Source organism: Ogataea angusta (assembly GCF_019207475.1).
Source record: "Ogataea angusta isolate 61-244 chromosome Unknown 61-244_NODE_10_length_428612_cov_89.696788, whole genome shotgun sequence".
NCBI lineage: Eukaryota > Fungi > Ascomycota > Pichiomycetes > Pichiales > Pichiaceae > Ogataea > Ogataea angusta.
The window spans coordinates 389,529-404,028 of record NW_025065224.1 but is presented as its reverse complement, the minus strand read 5'-3'; the positions used below and the strand labels follow the sequence as shown (position 1 = coordinate 404,028).

The 14,500-nt window shown below is 50.9% G+C and overlaps 9 protein-coding genes across 9 annotated transcripts; 4 read left to right on the top strand and 5 right to left on the bottom strand.

Annotated features, from left to right (window-relative positions):
• Positions 1-544: 544 nt before the first annotated feature.
• On the top strand, positions 545-1,401 carry KL928_004715 (uncharacterized protein; the record flags this gene model as incomplete). Its single annotated transcript, XM_043205444.1, has 2 exons — positions 545-1,184; positions 1,262-1,401. 2 exons carry the CDS (start codon positions 545-547, stop codon positions 1,399-1,401), a joined length of 780 nt encoding a protein of 259 aa, XP_043058207.1.
• Positions 1,402-1,407: 6 nt separating this feature from the next.
• Positions 1,408-3,696, bottom strand: KL928_004714 (uncharacterized protein; the record flags this gene model as incomplete). Its single annotated transcript, XM_043205443.1, has 1 exon — positions 1,408-3,696. One exon carries the CDS (start codon positions 3,694-3,696, stop codon positions 1,408-1,410), a length of 2,289 nt encoding a protein of 762 aa, XP_043058206.1.
• A 724-nt stretch (positions 3,697-4,420) lies between these two features.
• On the bottom strand, positions 4,421-5,593 carry KL928_004713 (uncharacterized protein; the record flags this gene model as incomplete). The annotated part of the gene is made up of 1 exon (XM_043205442.1): positions 4,421-5,593. The coding sequence occupies one exon, from the start codon at positions 5,591-5,593 to the stop codon at positions 4,421-4,423; it is 1,173 nt and encodes a 390-aa protein (XP_043058205.1).
• Positions 5,594-5,718: 125 nt separating this feature from the next.
• On the top strand, positions 5,719-6,861 carry KL928_004712 (uncharacterized protein; the record flags this gene model as incomplete). The annotated part of the gene is made up of 2 exons (XM_043205441.1): positions 5,719-5,831; positions 5,913-6,861. The coding sequence occupies 2 exons, from the start codon at positions 5,719-5,721 to the stop codon at positions 6,859-6,861; spliced, it is 1,062 nt and encodes a 353-aa protein (XP_043058204.1).
• A 34-nt stretch (positions 6,862-6,895) lies between these two features.
• Positions 6,896-8,443, bottom strand: KL928_004711 (uncharacterized protein; the record flags this gene model as incomplete). The annotated part of the gene is made up of 1 exon (XM_043205440.1): positions 6,896-8,443. The coding sequence occupies one exon, from the start codon at positions 8,441-8,443 to the stop codon at positions 6,896-6,898; it is 1,548 nt and encodes a 515-aa protein (XP_043058203.1).
• A 260-nt stretch (positions 8,444-8,703) lies between these two features.
• Positions 8,704-10,437, top strand: KL928_004710 (uncharacterized protein; the record flags this gene model as incomplete). The annotated part of the gene is made up of 1 exon (XM_043205439.1): positions 8,704-10,437. The coding sequence occupies one exon, from the start codon at positions 8,704-8,706 to the stop codon at positions 10,435-10,437; it is 1,734 nt and encodes a 577-aa protein (XP_043058202.1).
• A 4-nt stretch (positions 10,438-10,441) lies between these two features.
• On the bottom strand, positions 10,442-12,121 carry KL928_004709 (uncharacterized protein; the record flags this gene model as incomplete). Its single annotated transcript, XM_043205437.1, has 1 exon — positions 10,442-12,121. One exon carries the CDS (start codon positions 12,119-12,121, stop codon positions 10,442-10,444), a length of 1,680 nt encoding a protein of 559 aa, XP_043058201.1.
• Positions 12,122-12,269: 148 nt separating this feature from the next.
• Positions 12,270-13,202, top strand: KL928_004708 (uncharacterized protein; the record flags this gene model as incomplete). The annotated part of the gene is made up of 1 exon (XM_043205436.1): positions 12,270-13,202. One exon carries the CDS (start codon positions 12,270-12,272, stop codon positions 13,200-13,202), a length of 933 nt encoding a protein of 310 aa, XP_043058200.1.
• Positions 13,203-13,212: 10 nt separating this feature from the next.
• KL928_004707 (uncharacterized protein) lies at positions 13,213-14,490 on the bottom strand (the record flags this gene model as incomplete). Its single annotated transcript, XM_043205435.1, has 1 exon — positions 13,213-14,490. The coding sequence occupies one exon, from the start codon at positions 14,488-14,490 to the stop codon at positions 13,213-13,215; it is 1,278 nt and encodes a 425-aa protein (XP_043058199.1).
• Positions 14,491-14,500: the final 10 nt, after the last annotated feature.

The window sequence follows — 14,500 nt, the reverse complement described above, 5'->3', positions numbered from 1 at the left end:
TCAAAAGTGTGACCAACGGTGAAAAATTTGTCCGTCTACGTGCAGAGCTTGGAGGCGGGCCGCTTGCTGAGGTAGTGGCCTGCCCAAAGATCTGTAATCGGCAAGGTGCTCTGTCCAGTCGGAGATTCCATAAATCCAATGCCTAGGTAGCTCCAAAGAAATTACTCTCTACTTTTCTCCCGCTCAAGCCCTCCACCTATGCAACACGTCGCCTGACGCACTCGAGCTTAACTACATGTGCACTCGCTGCGTCGATGTGGGGCGATCTGCCCGTATATTACCTCCCCTGCCTCCGTTACCCCGCAATATGCCCGAGTCCTCACGAGACTTTTCCGGGACTATAAGAGACTTAAGGGTCCTAAGATCCCCGCCGGAGAAAGACGCCTGCCAGCTGTGGGGGCGGGCGGAGCTGTCGCTCAAATTTTCTCCAAGCTCCACGCCCTGACAGCTCCCGTATGCACACTGTTCTATGTCACACCCTTACACCGCTGTTGCCAAGACGCGTCTTATCACTTTTTCCATCTTGGCAAAATATAATATTTCAATGGCCCCCGCACAGTCTTTCCTGCTCAACACGGGACGCAGAATCCCCACTGTGGGTCTCGGAGTTTACAAGACACCTGCTGACCAGTGTGTTTCGCTTGTCCGCGAGGCACTGAACGTCGGCTACCGCCACATCGACTCGGCCGCCCTCTACTACAACGAGGAAGAGGTTTGTGAGGGCATTTCCCAATGGCTCGCTGAGGACCCGTCGCGCAAGCGCGAGGACATCTTCTACACCACCAAAATCGGAGACCCGTTCCATGGCTACGAGAAGACGAAGAACGCCATCAGAGGGTCGCTCGAAAAGGCAAGGAAGATCGGGTACATTGACCTGATTCTGATCCACTCGCCACAGTCGGACGGCGAGAGAAGACACGGGTCCTGGAAGGCGCTGGAGGAGGCGTACGAGGCCGGCACGGTCAAGAACATCGGCGTCTCGAACTATGGCATCAAGCATCTCAAGGAGCTTCTGGCGTACCCGGACCTCAAGGTGAGGCCCGCCATCAACCAGTTTGAGCTGCATCCGTGGCTGCAACGGCCGGAGCTGGTCGGGTTCTGCCGCGAGCATGATATCGCCGTCGAGGCGTATTCGCCGTTGGCCAGAGGCCAGAAAGTCGCCGACCCTGTGGTGGTGAAGATCGGTGAGAAGTACAACAAAACCGCTGCGCAGATCCTCATCAGATGGTCTCTCGAGCAAGGCTTCATCACTCTGCCAAAGACCGCCACCAGGGCCCGGCTGGCCCCGAACCTCGACGTGTTCGGCTTCGACCTGGCCCCAGAGGACCTCGAGACTCTCAACGGCCTCGAGGAAAACTATATCAGCGGCTGGGACCCGACAACGTATCCTTTGGACTCTGAGAAATCCTAAGCGAACGGAGATGCTATTCTGCTGATTTCTGACACTATATGGCCGCAGTTTTGTATGGTTGATTCGTTTAGAACCCCATTTTCCAGTAATATGTCCAGGTAGTCCCGCATAGCAATTAGCTCAGGACCAACGAGCTGACGGAGCAGGCTGCCGTCGCATTGCAAGACCGTCCTCAGCCCGGCCAGCACCGCCTCCAAAACAATCTCCTCGTACTGCACCACAAGCTGTTTCATGTGCTCCGTCAAAATCAGGACCAGCTCCCGCACCATGTCCAGCACCTGGATCGAGGACGGAATCGCGCAGTCTAGTACCAAAGCCAGCGTTCTGAGAAAGTGCGAGTTGAGGATCGGCGAAAAGTGGCCGATCACAAACCCAGAGCCTGTCTTTGAGTTCACGTACTGCCACGTCGAGACCAGCAGGAAATACATTTTTGGCAGCTCGTTGTTGATGAACCGCGTGTCTTTGGTTTTGGCCGGCTTTTTCTTCGTCAGTCGCGACGAGATCCGTGTCACCGTGCCCGTCAGCTCCAGCGTGTCCATCTGCTCGGTGATGCTTTTGAGCTCTGGTTTCTGCTGCTCGTCGTACTGAATAAATTGTCTGTGTATATTTTCTGGCAGCCGCTGTGGTCCCAGACCCGGCACCGTCTCTTTACCAGCAACATACTCGTCGCTGAGCCCTGCTTTTTCTCTTGCGCTCAGACTCAAACAGCTCAAGATCAATATTCGTCTGTTGAGCGAAATGTCTCCGGAAAAAAAGCTCTTGATGAGGAACGCGGCCGCCTGCTCAAAATCGCCGACACATATGGCGATGCAGCACGACAGTCGCCACGACTCGAAGTCGGCGAGCTTGTACGATTTTGAGAGGCCCAGCACCAAGTCCAGCAGCGCCTCGCTGTAGAAATGGAGCTCCTGGCTGTTGGCTTTGGTGCGAACCAGAGGAGCAAGCACTTTGTACAGAATTTCGTGTTTTTCGTACGCAAGCTGGTCTTTCTGGGAGTCTGTCTGTAAGTACGAGATCACCTCTTTGAGGTAGACAGGCGTTGGAACGGTGCGATTGCGCGGAACCGTCTCGTCGTCGGAATCCTCGGGGTCTTCGTCGATGACAACGGGAGCAGGCTTGATAATTTTTGTCTCTGTGTGTTGTCTCTGTATGGTTTGTTCTTTCCTTCGGATGATGGAGAATGCCTCGTCCAGCGTGCAGTCGGGAATTGGTTTAGTGATCTCGTTCATGAATTTTTCTCTTTGCCGATTGTGCTCCTCGATGTCGAACATTGGCTTTTTATTTAGTCGCTCGTAAACTAAATCGCCCACCGCCATCCCAAAAAACCTCAGTTTAGGCGAGTTCGACTCCAAATGGTTGCTGATGGCGTTGAGAAACTCGCCGTGCGTTGAGATATCTTTTATCTGTGTGTCGTCCAGCTTAAGCAGCAGCAGCAGCAAAAGTCGGGTCAGACGCTCGTGCTCGCTGAACGACGTCTGCTGAATATACGATTTCAATGAAAACAGGGAAATGTACCTTAGAACAAGTGCTTCGTCCGCCTGCAAACGACCGGCAACAATCTTCTGTAGCTCCAGCGGCGAGTTTACCACAAACGAGACCGCCGTGGCCCAGTCGCGGACCTCGAGCTCCCCAAATAGTTTCTTGTAGCCGGCAACGTTGGCGTCCTGGATAGCAGACTCTATAAGCCCTAAAAGCTGCTTCAAAAACGCCATGTCGTTCCTCTCGCTGAATTTGGCCACCAAACGGGTGTATACGCTCTTCTCAAAAGGATCCACTGCGTGCATCCTCAAACAACCGTTCACAAACCTCCAGTCAGCAACGCTCGAAGAAAGTGCCAGGTCTAAAAGACGTTTCGGGTATCTGTCGGCTGCTTCCCTCAACTCGTCACTGTGTAGCTCTGTGGCCGCCCTATTGAGCTCCTCATACACCCGAACAGTCAGCAAAGACCGCAGTTCTGACAGCTCGCTATGCTGGACGTTTGTCAAGATCCGTTGAAACCTGGGCGCACTGACTGTATCTGCCAGTGCCTGTGCAGCATTTTCGTCCAATCTCCGTTTGCACTGCAACACCAACTGGCCCAAACCAACTCTGCAACACAGAAGATCGCAGATCACCCGTCGCACGTCTTCGTCTGCTAGCTTGTACACGCTGAGAGTGTGATTGACCAGTGTTGATGCTATTTGCAGCCGTTCGGCGTCTTTGTGGTATTCACCAAGGTAGCCCAGCAGCTCCAGCATATTCGCAGGACCTTTCTTGAGCTCCTCCAAATAGACTTTTAGCTCCATGGGGTTTTTTTTTAATTTTATTTTATTTCATTTTCTTATTTTATTTTCCGATTCATTTTGTTCATTTATTTATGAACCCCCTCGTTCCCTTTGACCACACCTACATTCTATACGACGAGTCCAACATTTTCAGCCTTGTGGTGGCGCTATTTTCACTTCTCCCCGTTCTGATCCTCGTGTTTCTCTTCTCCTGGTTTGTTGTGACGCGCGAGGTCGAGTGCTGTCTCATCGCAGTGGGACAAGTGCTGAACGATGTGATCAGCTGCACACTCAAGAAGCTGGTCAAGCTCGAGAGGCCGATAAAAGGCCAGATCTTTAAAAAAGACGGCGGGCTCGTTTACGGAATGCCGTCGTCGCACGCCCAGTTCATTGCTTTCTTCGTCACATACATGTCGCTACGCATGTTTTTGCAGTGGCCGACTCCGGTGGAAAAGTCAACGAAAAGAGGCCTCTTTTTGCTTCTTGTCGCCGCCCAGGTCCTCGTCTGCTACTCGAGACTGTATTTCGAGTACCATAACCTGGCACAAATATGGGTGGGCACGCTTTTGGGCCAAGTTCTCGGAAGCCTGTGTTTTCTGGTTGTGGCACTGCTACGAGACCTCGGGGTGGTCAAGTGGGTGCTCGACCTGCAAATCTGTCAGTCTCTATTCATCAAAGACTCGTTTCACTCCAAAAACGCCTACCGAACGCTGCGCGACGAGTGGCTCGAATGGAAGAAACAAGGCTAGCTCTGCTCCTTGGTAATTTTCGGAGGAGCAGGAACAGCGCCGTGGCCGGTCTTGCTCTCGCCGTCGATGAGCTTCGACTTGGCCGTCTCCTCCTCGAAATAGCTCGTGAGGTCGCTTTTCGGCGCAGCGTACTTGGACGGTTTCTTTCTTCTCGCAGCCGGCTCGGCAGGCGTGTCTGCAAACGACGGAGCACGAACGGCCGGCTGCAACACGTTTTCTGATTGCGCAGGCACATCGGGCGCCTCTGGCTGTGCACTGAACATCACGCCCCCGGGAGTCAGGTCGACATCGGAGTCGTCGTCGTCCTTCTGGTATTTCCCCACCACTTCGGGGATTTTGTGGAGCAAGCCGTATCCAATATCGCATCCCAGAAGCCCACGACCGCCCCACGTATCGTTCGGATACACCGTCACGGGCCTCACGGCGTCGTAGTCGTGGTTGTAAACGTACAGCACGACCGAGCACGGCGCTGCGCCGGACGTAGCGCTCTGCTGCCACTTGTTGTATATGGACTGGATCACTCTGCCCAGCAGATCCTCACCCCCTGTAGCCAGCAGTCCGCCCTCGCAGTTTATAATGTACTCGTCCGGCATGATTCCCGCGTGGTACGCAGGCGAGTTCGGATGCACGCGCATCACGTGCCACACGTATCCGGCCGTGCTCAGGGGTGTCAATTGCAACGTCACCTGGAGCCGCTTGAATGCCGAGTTCTGCACAACGTTCCTGTTCTGTTTTGCGGGCGATATGCTGATGTCATCGAGCTGCTCGTTGCTGTCTGCCGTAAACTCGCTATTTGGGATTGTGACGTCTCTTTCCACCGCTCCTTTTGCGCTCCACACACGGAACACGAGATCAGACTTGTTCGTGTTCACCTCGTACGCCAAAAACTCCAGCAGCCGCGTATAGTCCGAGGTCGGTTCCTGGCGCGCGTAGGGATTGGAGTCGTGCGACTCACCGCTTTGCAAAAACGACACCACCGGGTACCCATTGATGGCCATGATGAAGTCGAACCAGCTTTCGAACCCGTACTTTTCACCCAGCGAGTTTTTGTCGACGGCCAGCACGCGCAGGCCCATGGAGTTCTCGGGGCCGGCGTCTGATCCGACACTGAGATAACTGGTTGCCTGGGTTTCCAGAGTCGACACTATTTTTTTGGCGAATCCAAACATGTAGTAAATAAAAAATAAATATAAAATAAGAAATAAAAGAAATATATTTTTCATTAATCATTATTTGGAGATTGATTACACTAAGGCCAGCCAAGTTCCGGCGCCACTTTTCCTTCTTACCAAACATGACATCGTCCCTTGAAACGAAAATCCTGCCGGTGAAGCCAAAGTCCATCTGCTTCGACGCCGCAGGGACAACCCTGACTATCACCGATCCAGAGACAAAGCAAAATTTAGAGTATGCCGCAAACATTCTGCAGAACACCCACCACGCCGTCGGGTTCCCTTCCGAGACGGTCTACGGACTTGGGGCCTCGAGCCTGAGCTCCGAATCCGTCAAGTCCATATACGCCGCCAAGAACAGGCCGGCAGACAATCCTCTAATCTCGCACGTCTCGTCGATTGACCAGCTCAAACGGAAACTCATGGTCCCAGGACAGGAGATTCCCGAGATATATGCTCCTTTAATTCAGAAATTCTGGCCCGGCCCGCTCACTATCCTGCTGCCAATGCCTGAAAACGTCCATGACTCGCCAATATCACAGCTCGTTACGTCTGGACAGCCCACGTTCGCCGTCAGAATGCCCCAAAACCCGGTTGCGCGTGCCCTAATTCATATCTCTGATCTCCCGCTTGCTGCTCCGTCGGCAAATGCGTCGACAAGGCCTTCTCCAACGACAGCCGCGCACGTTTACCATGATCTCAAGGGACGCATTCCGCTTATTCTGGACGGCGGGCCGTGCGATGTTGGGCTTGAAAGTACGGTTGTCGACGGCCTGTGCGACCCGCCAATGCTCCTCAGACCCGGCGGAATCTCGCTGGAGCAAATAAAACAGGCAGGCGGGCCCCGGTGGCAGAATATTGTGGTTGCAAAAAAAACGGCAGGAAAATTAGAGCCTGTGCGGACACCGGGCATGAAATACCGTCACTACTCGCCGACCGCAAAGGTGGTGTTGTTCAATAATTGCGCGGACGGAAGGAAGAAAGTTAAAGCATACCTGGAAAAGAATAATTTGCAAAATAAAAAGATCGCTCTGCTCAAGACCCGTCGCTTTGCCCCAGCAAATGATATCAGCCCTCTAATTTCCTACGACGGAACCCTTGGAAATTCGGGCGACGAGATCCAGCGCAATTTGTTTTCTGCTTTGAGAGCCCTGGACGCCGAAGAATACGACTACATACTGATTGAAGGCGTGGAAGAGACTGGCGAGGGCCTTGCGATCATGAATAGATTAAGTAAAGCAGCCAGCGAGACCATTAATGGATAAACTTTTATTAAACACACATTTCTTCACAAACTCATTACAACTCGTCGTGAGTGCTGTCCTTAGCGTCCGACTCTGGCTTATCAGCTCCTGCGCTCTTAGCGTCTCTGATGGCCAAACCGTCAACACCAAAGGTACCCTTCTCTTGAATGAAAGAAGCCAGGGACTCCAAAGTTCTCTGTCCTTCGTAATTGACTGGTCCTGAACCGTCAGCTGGATAAAGGAAAATGGTAGGGTATCCAGTGATCTCAACGCCTGAAACGTCGTTGGCAGTATGGTCAATCTTGGCAATCAAAACCTTGGCACTGGCAGCGGTGTCGTTCTTGTAGATAGCAGCCAGCTCCTCATAGGTAGGGGCAAGTCTCTTGCAATGACCGCACCATGGAGCATAGTACTCGACCAGAACGTCCTTCTCTTGATTAACGATTTTGTCGTGCTCGTAGCCGACCAAGTGGTAGACAGCCTCCTCTTGAGTCTCTGGAATAGGCTCGCTCTTGACAATTGGCTCCAGCTTGCCCTTCTTGAAGTTTTCAACGAATTTAGGAATCTCAGAGAAGTCCAGGTCCTTGTCCTGGGAAATGCCGTACTTGAGGTCTCCTTGCAGATCGTGAATGGCAAACAGTGGGAACTTTTCTTGCATGTTGAGGTTTTTAGCGTGCAATCCGTATTTCTTGGCCTCGAGTCCGGCGAAATTGATCTCTCCTCTATATTTCTTGGCCAGCTTAGTGATTTCGTCTGCGACAGCAGCCTTCTGGGACTCCTCTTCATAGAAAAAGTATGCTAAAGGAATTTTGGAGTCCATGTAGGACTGGAACGTGGCGCCGGTGACTTCGCCGAAGAGGGGCTTGGTCTCAACACTAATGAATTTCTCTAATCCCTCTTCGTCTATAGTCTTGTTGGTGAGAACAGAAGCGTCCTCAGTCTTCTCACCCGGTCTGAAAACAACGTAGGTTGGAGTGGACTTTTCCTTGACGTATTTCTCAACATACTCAGGGTTGGAGGTCGACACAAACCTGAACTCGTCTCTGAGGCGGTTGGCCAACGAATGGAACGTCTCGTTGCCAGAAGACTTCGAGTCAGGTGGCAGCACTTGCAAGATCATAGGTTCGCTCAGTTCAGCCAGTGCATCCAGCAGATCAGCCGTGTCCTCAAGCAAAGACACTGGAGGCAGGGCTTGCTTGATCATGTAGCTGACAATTGCATCCTGTTCTCTTTGGCCCTGATAGTCGGATGGCGAGTTGTTGCCTCTGAAGACTTTGAGAGATGGATATCCACGGATACCATAGTCCGCACATAGGTCTCTCTCCTGGGTGCAATCGATCTGGGCGAGTTTGATGTCTTTCTCGACAAGCTTGTCGGCAGCGGCGCTAAACTCTGGTCCGAGACGCTTGCAGTGGCCACACCATGGTGCAAAGAACTCAGCCAGAACGAGCGGGTTCTCCTTGATAAACGACTCGAAGCTCTCCGCTGTCAGCTTCACAACAGCGGAATCTGGAGACGCAATGGCGGCTTCGTCGGCGTCGCCTCTGGCCACAGCCATCATGGCCAAAACAGAGGTCAGGATCGAGACATTAAACAACTTCATAATGACTCCGAACAAAAAAATAGTCTAATTGTCTTTATACGTGACAAAAATATACGTGTCAAAAATATTTGTTGCGTGGTAAAACAAGACACGTGAGGGCAAGTAAGTACGGGGAAGGCAAAGAAAAAAAAAAAAGAGACAAGCCCGTCAAAACTTACTAAGGTCTCTCCCCATTACCCGGCTCGCTCTAAATTTATAGGGATTATTTAGTGGGCCTCAAGATAAGATTCGAGCTGGGTTCTTTGTCTCACGTCGCTACCATGTCCCCGAAAAGAAAAGGCTCGATTGCGGCAGATTCCGACAGTTCATCGGCAAATAACCATACAGGGATTCACTCGCTCCTCTCTGCCGCCATACCGGGTTTAGCCCCGGAAATGAGCTCTATCAAGAACGATCAGCTATTGCTATTGATTATACAATATTTTACAGACTTGGGAGGGCCGTTCAAGGACATTGCCGACCACCTGAGCCAGACCACAGGCCTCCAAGTCACAGACAGCCATCTTAGAGAGTTTAGCGATTTTTTACGTGACACCAAAGTAGACCTAGAGGGGGCAAGTTCTTTAGAATTGATAAACAACAATTTAGCCCAGCTTGTGGGGGATGACTCGCAATTGGCGAAAATTCAACGAGATGTCCGTGTGCTGATCAGAAAGACGCTGTTTCTAGAAAGTTTGATCCTCCTCAGAAATAACAACCGGGCATTGCGAACTCTCAGAACGCTGACAGCAGACTATCCTGACGATGAAAAGGTGGAAAGCTTGAGCAAAAAACTAAGCTCCTTGCTTGTCAGTTTTGGCGACCAAATTGAGCTTGTTGACTCCAGCACTAAGGCTCTACTCGAAGAGCTGGGATGGCAAATTGGAGGAGACATTCGTGCTTCGAGAGAGAGCCTAGTCAACCAGGTGTTAGCGTTGCTCCCCTCGGATAAAGTTGTACCGCCAAATAGACTAGCACAGCTGCTGAAACAGGCCTTGGCCTACCAGCAGCTCAACGATCCTTACTACATTCCTACGACCACCTCCTCCCAGCCTCTAACCTTGCTAAGAGACGCAAATACATACATGAAGGACAAGTTCCCAAAAACTCTGAAGGTTCGTCTCGAGCACCACGAAAACGAGTGCTGGTTTGTCAAATACTCCAACACGGGGAAATATTTGGCCAGTGCTTCGGTCGATAAAACCATTGCTATCTACGACACACAAACCTACCGATTGCACAAGCACCTCGTTGGTCACGACAATACGATCATTTACCTGTCGTGGTCTCACGATGACTCCAAGCTCATCACCTCTTCTTTCGACCAGACCGTCAAGGTGTGGGATCTTGAATCGGGTAGCTGCATTGCCACCATCTCCGACCAGGACTTATTCAACTCAAATGTCAGGATTCGGTCAGTGGAATTCTTCAAGTACAGTGACCAGTTCATCATTGGCTCACCGGACAAAAAGCTGTGCATCTTCAACTTGGACAAGGAGCTGGTATATGATTTCAAGATCTCGCACCGAATAGAAGACCTAGCTCTAGTCAACGACGAAAAGTTGCTTGTTGTGACGCACTCATGCCAACTGATGATTTACGATATCACTTCATCCAGCTACGAACTTTCTAGTATCATCAATATCGAGAAACAACTGACCTCCATAACCGTTTCGCCTGACGACCCAGACCACTGCCTGATAAACGTGAAGGCAGACGAGCTACAGCTCTGGAACATCTCCAAGACGTCCAGACCGTATCTCGTGAACAAATACTACGGACTCCAGCAGTCGGACTACATAATCAGGGGCTGCGTTACAGATAAGAACCTTGTTCTTAGTGGTAGCGAGGACGGTCTGATTTACATCTGGAATAAAAAGTTTGGAAACCTCATAGAGTGTTTGAAGGGGCACAAGTCCCTCATCAACTGCATCGACTGGAAACCAACCGACAATGACGACTACGAATGGGCCAGCTGTGGCGACGACGGGGTCGTGAACATCTGGGGCATTTAAGAGTCTATTCATCTTGTTCGTGTTCCAAAACGGTGGCTTCGTTGATCCCACGATCAACATCGATTCCGTACCAGAAGACAGGCACGGCAGCGACCAGCAACAGAAACAACAACCAGAAACATTTGCGAATGTCGTGTGTTTTGTCAATGATGAGGCCCACCAAGAACGGCCCAACAACAGAAGAGCCTTTATCTGTGATGCTAAACAGCGCGAAAAACACAGACTCCTGGCCTGGTGGAATCAGCATCGAGTACAAACTTCTTGAGATCGTTGCGACGCCTCCGAGAGAGAAGCCGTACCAGATAGCCAACACGTACATTTCCACGGCGTGATGGAGACCCAATGAATGAATAAAAAAGCCCAGAATCCCGTACAGCGGGATTATGGATGCCCATACAATGATGAGAATCATGGTCTGTTTGAGCCCGAGCTTGAAGTACGGTTGGATCACGTTTGGGAGCAGCACGGACCCAGCAATGGCGGAAACCATTGTGAGGACGCCAATTTGAGACAGCTGCACCGTTGTCATTTGCAAATCTGACTTGGCAAACAAAATAGCCGTTGAGTTAATTGTCGTGAGTGAGTCGGAGATGATGAACCAGCCCAACAGAAACGCCATGATGTCTTTTAGTTGCGACGCCGCTCTGGCAGCAGACAAGAGGGTTCTGTAACCATGCAAAATATATGCCCCGACCACGAGTAGTTTGTATTTTATGCTGTTAATGGAGTAACCTGGTTCCGATGGGTCGGGAGGCTCAATTGAGACGTGCAATTCCTTAGAAAGCCGTGGTTTCAGCAGGATCTGTATGGGCAGCTGGAATGCAAACCACCACAGTCCTACCAAGCCGATAACGAGCTTTAGAGGGTAGATGAGCGAGTCTATGTTTGGATTGCTTCTGACATGGAGAATGACAAGCATGGTGATGATTTGCATCAGAAGAGCCGAAACATAGCCGGAGGCAGCGCAGATTCCGCTAATTTTGGATGAAATTTCGCCCATTCTTGCGAGCTTTGAGGATTTGGACAGGTTAATCTGTCGAACCGAGGGATGGTTGTTCACCAAGAGCGACAGAAACGAGTTTCCACAGACATTGACTCCTCCGAACGCGCTGTTGGCCAGAATCGCCAGCAGCGACGCCATATAGTAGTTCCTATCGTTGACCAGCCAGTAACACATGGTGACGATGCCCCCAGTAACTCCGAACCCCACAAGCATCGACTTTCTGTGGGACCCTCGATCAGCAGCTCCAGACATGGATATCACAAGAACGGTCTGGACAAGGACCGAGATTGAGAACGTATATAGCGCGTAGGAGGAGGTGTCAATGTAAAAGCGGCCACCGAGCAGGGGCAGCACGCAGGAGTCATTCTGCGAGGCGTTGGTTAGTGTGCTGTTGAGGAAGTCTCCGTCCTTGGGGGGCGAGGGGATCGGGATTGTAGGGTCGTGGGGCTGGTTGCAGGGAGTGATTTTGTCGATAAGTTTCACGCCGTTGTCTCTTGCAATCTGCTCGAGCAGCAGCGGCACGTAGGTGCCCACGACGCTGACAATAAACGGCTCGGCAGCCCAGGAATAGAGACACCAGCCAAACACCTCTGCCTTGGTGGTGAGCGGTTGGTCGATATTTTCGTGGAGAAGAAGAGACGAGTCGTCGTCGGACGAAGGGTCGAGCAAAGGGTCGGTCATTTCAATATGGCAAAGGCATCCAGTGCACCCTCAAAATGCTAATAATGATTTAGCATTTAATATTTGAATATTTCTGTCAATCGCAGCCGCGGGTCTTGTTCAATTTATTTAATACAGTGGCAAAGAAAATAAAAACCTAAAATACAACATGGACAGACTGCAATCGTTATTGGGATCCAGAATGGGCGGGCTCGGAGGTGCTCAGCAGGGTGACCAGCCGGCGATCGACAACGCCGAGACCGTGTACATCTCGTCGCTTGCTCTGCTGAAAATGCTGAAGCACGGCCGTGCTGGTGTGCCGATGGAGGTGATGGGCTTGATGCTCGGCGACTTCATCGACGACTTCACCATCCACGTGGTCGACGTGTTCGCCATGCCCCAGTCTGGTACAGGTGTGTCTGTGGAGGCTGTGGACGATGTTTTCCAGACCAAGATGATGGACATGCTCAAACAAACCGGCAGAGATCAGATGGTGGTGGGATGGTACCACTCGCATCCTGGTTTTGGGTGCTGGCTCTCGTCCGTTGATGTCAACACACAGCAATCTTTCGAACAACTGAACCCTCGTTCCGTCGCGGTCGTGATAGATCCTATCCAGTCGGTGAAGGGCAAGGTGGTGATAGACGCATTTAGATCGATCTCGTCGCAGACTTTGATGCTCGGACAGGAGCCTAGACAGACCACCTCGAACGTGGGTCTGCTCAATAAGCCAACCATCCAGGCATTGATACACGGTCTTAACAGAAACTACTACTCGCTCAACATCGACTACAGAAAGACTTCCAAAGAAACAGACATGCTGCTGAATCTGCACAAGAAGGAGTGGACTGCGGGACTCAAGCTCCACGACTACAACGAGAAGCAGTGCAACAACCTCGAGGCATCGAAGAAGATGGTCAAGATCGCCAAGCAGTACGTCGAGAGGGTGGTGGAGGAGAAAGAGCTGACCGAGGAACAGCTCAAGACCCGTTACGTGGGTAAGCAGGATCCAAAGAAGCATCTGGGCGAAACGGCAGAGGCGCTCATCGAGGAAAACACCGTCTCCATCATTACAGGAAACGTTAATAGATTGGCCATCTAATGCATTCGGTCTATGCTATCTTTTGCCAAATTTGCAAATACGTCTGGTTGAGAAACAGGAGGTCTTTTTCAATGAGTCTGACCTTGAGGTCATCGATCTCGAGCCATTCGTTGCGCACCTCATCGAGAACCTGTATTTTGTAGTGAGCCTGGTTCTCGCTCTCCAGGCTGTAATTTTCGCTTTGGCCGCTGCTATACACCACGTTCGCTATGAGTTTGTAGGTATGGGTGTCGACTTTTAGTTGCGACGGATTAAATTTCACCACCGTTGGATTGATGTTGGATCCGTTTACGCCTGCGATTTTCTGTGTATCGTCTTTTCTCTTGATATAGAGAGTCAGAAACTGCGGTGCTCTGGCTATTTTGTACCTTTTCGCCGCGAACAGGTCTTCAATCGCCACCTGCGGGATCTCCAGCTTGGCGCCATCTTTGAACAGAGTCACTGGCGGCAATGTCAATGTGAGCATCCAAAACTTGGACTTTTCAGATGGAAGCTCCACTTTTCCCTGTAATATCGACGATACTAGATTATTTTGAAGCTCTGAAACCAGTTCTTTGTGCATGTTGTTGAACAGCCACATGAGAAAGTCCTTGGGCTCGCTCTCGTGGTGCAGAGAAAATCTCTTATTGGTCAACGAGGATACGTATTGCATTAGTTCGTGAGCGGAAAGGTGGGACTTGAACAGGTTTGGAGAGTACATCTTCCTCATCAATAGGGAAAGCTTGCCCACCAGCTTGGTTTTGTGAAGTTTTTCTGGATACAGCAGCAGATAATCTCTCAAGGGAGGAACGTGTGCCAGGGCTTGCAAAATCACGTTCGAGTAGTCGTTAGCCCCGAAATTGCTAAATCCAACAAACCCAGGACGGTACTCTCGGCCAGCAAGATCCCTTTTGAGCGATTTGTCGTGATAGACGTCTTTGAGGTCCTTATATGTCGGGTTAATTTGGCGTCGAATGTCGTCCAAAGAAGAAGCTGCCTGCTCGTCCAATTTGTAGTTCTCCGGCAGGATATGGAACGTGAGTGTATCGAAATTGACAAAAACGTGGTGGTCGTCGTTTATTGAGTGCAGAAAGCACTCCGAGTCCATTGACCGGCCTCTGAAGTATTTGTTGCAAACCAGACAGCCATAGATATTTGTGCTGGACAGCGAGACGCAACAGACCTTCTCGTAGTCGAAATCAAGTATTTTTCTGTTGACGGTGTCCAAATACAGCGATTCGTCTCGAGTCGAGATTTTCTTTTGCTCTGGATATTCACCAGAACTATCTTGTCTTTTTCGCTTAGACATTTAAATTAAA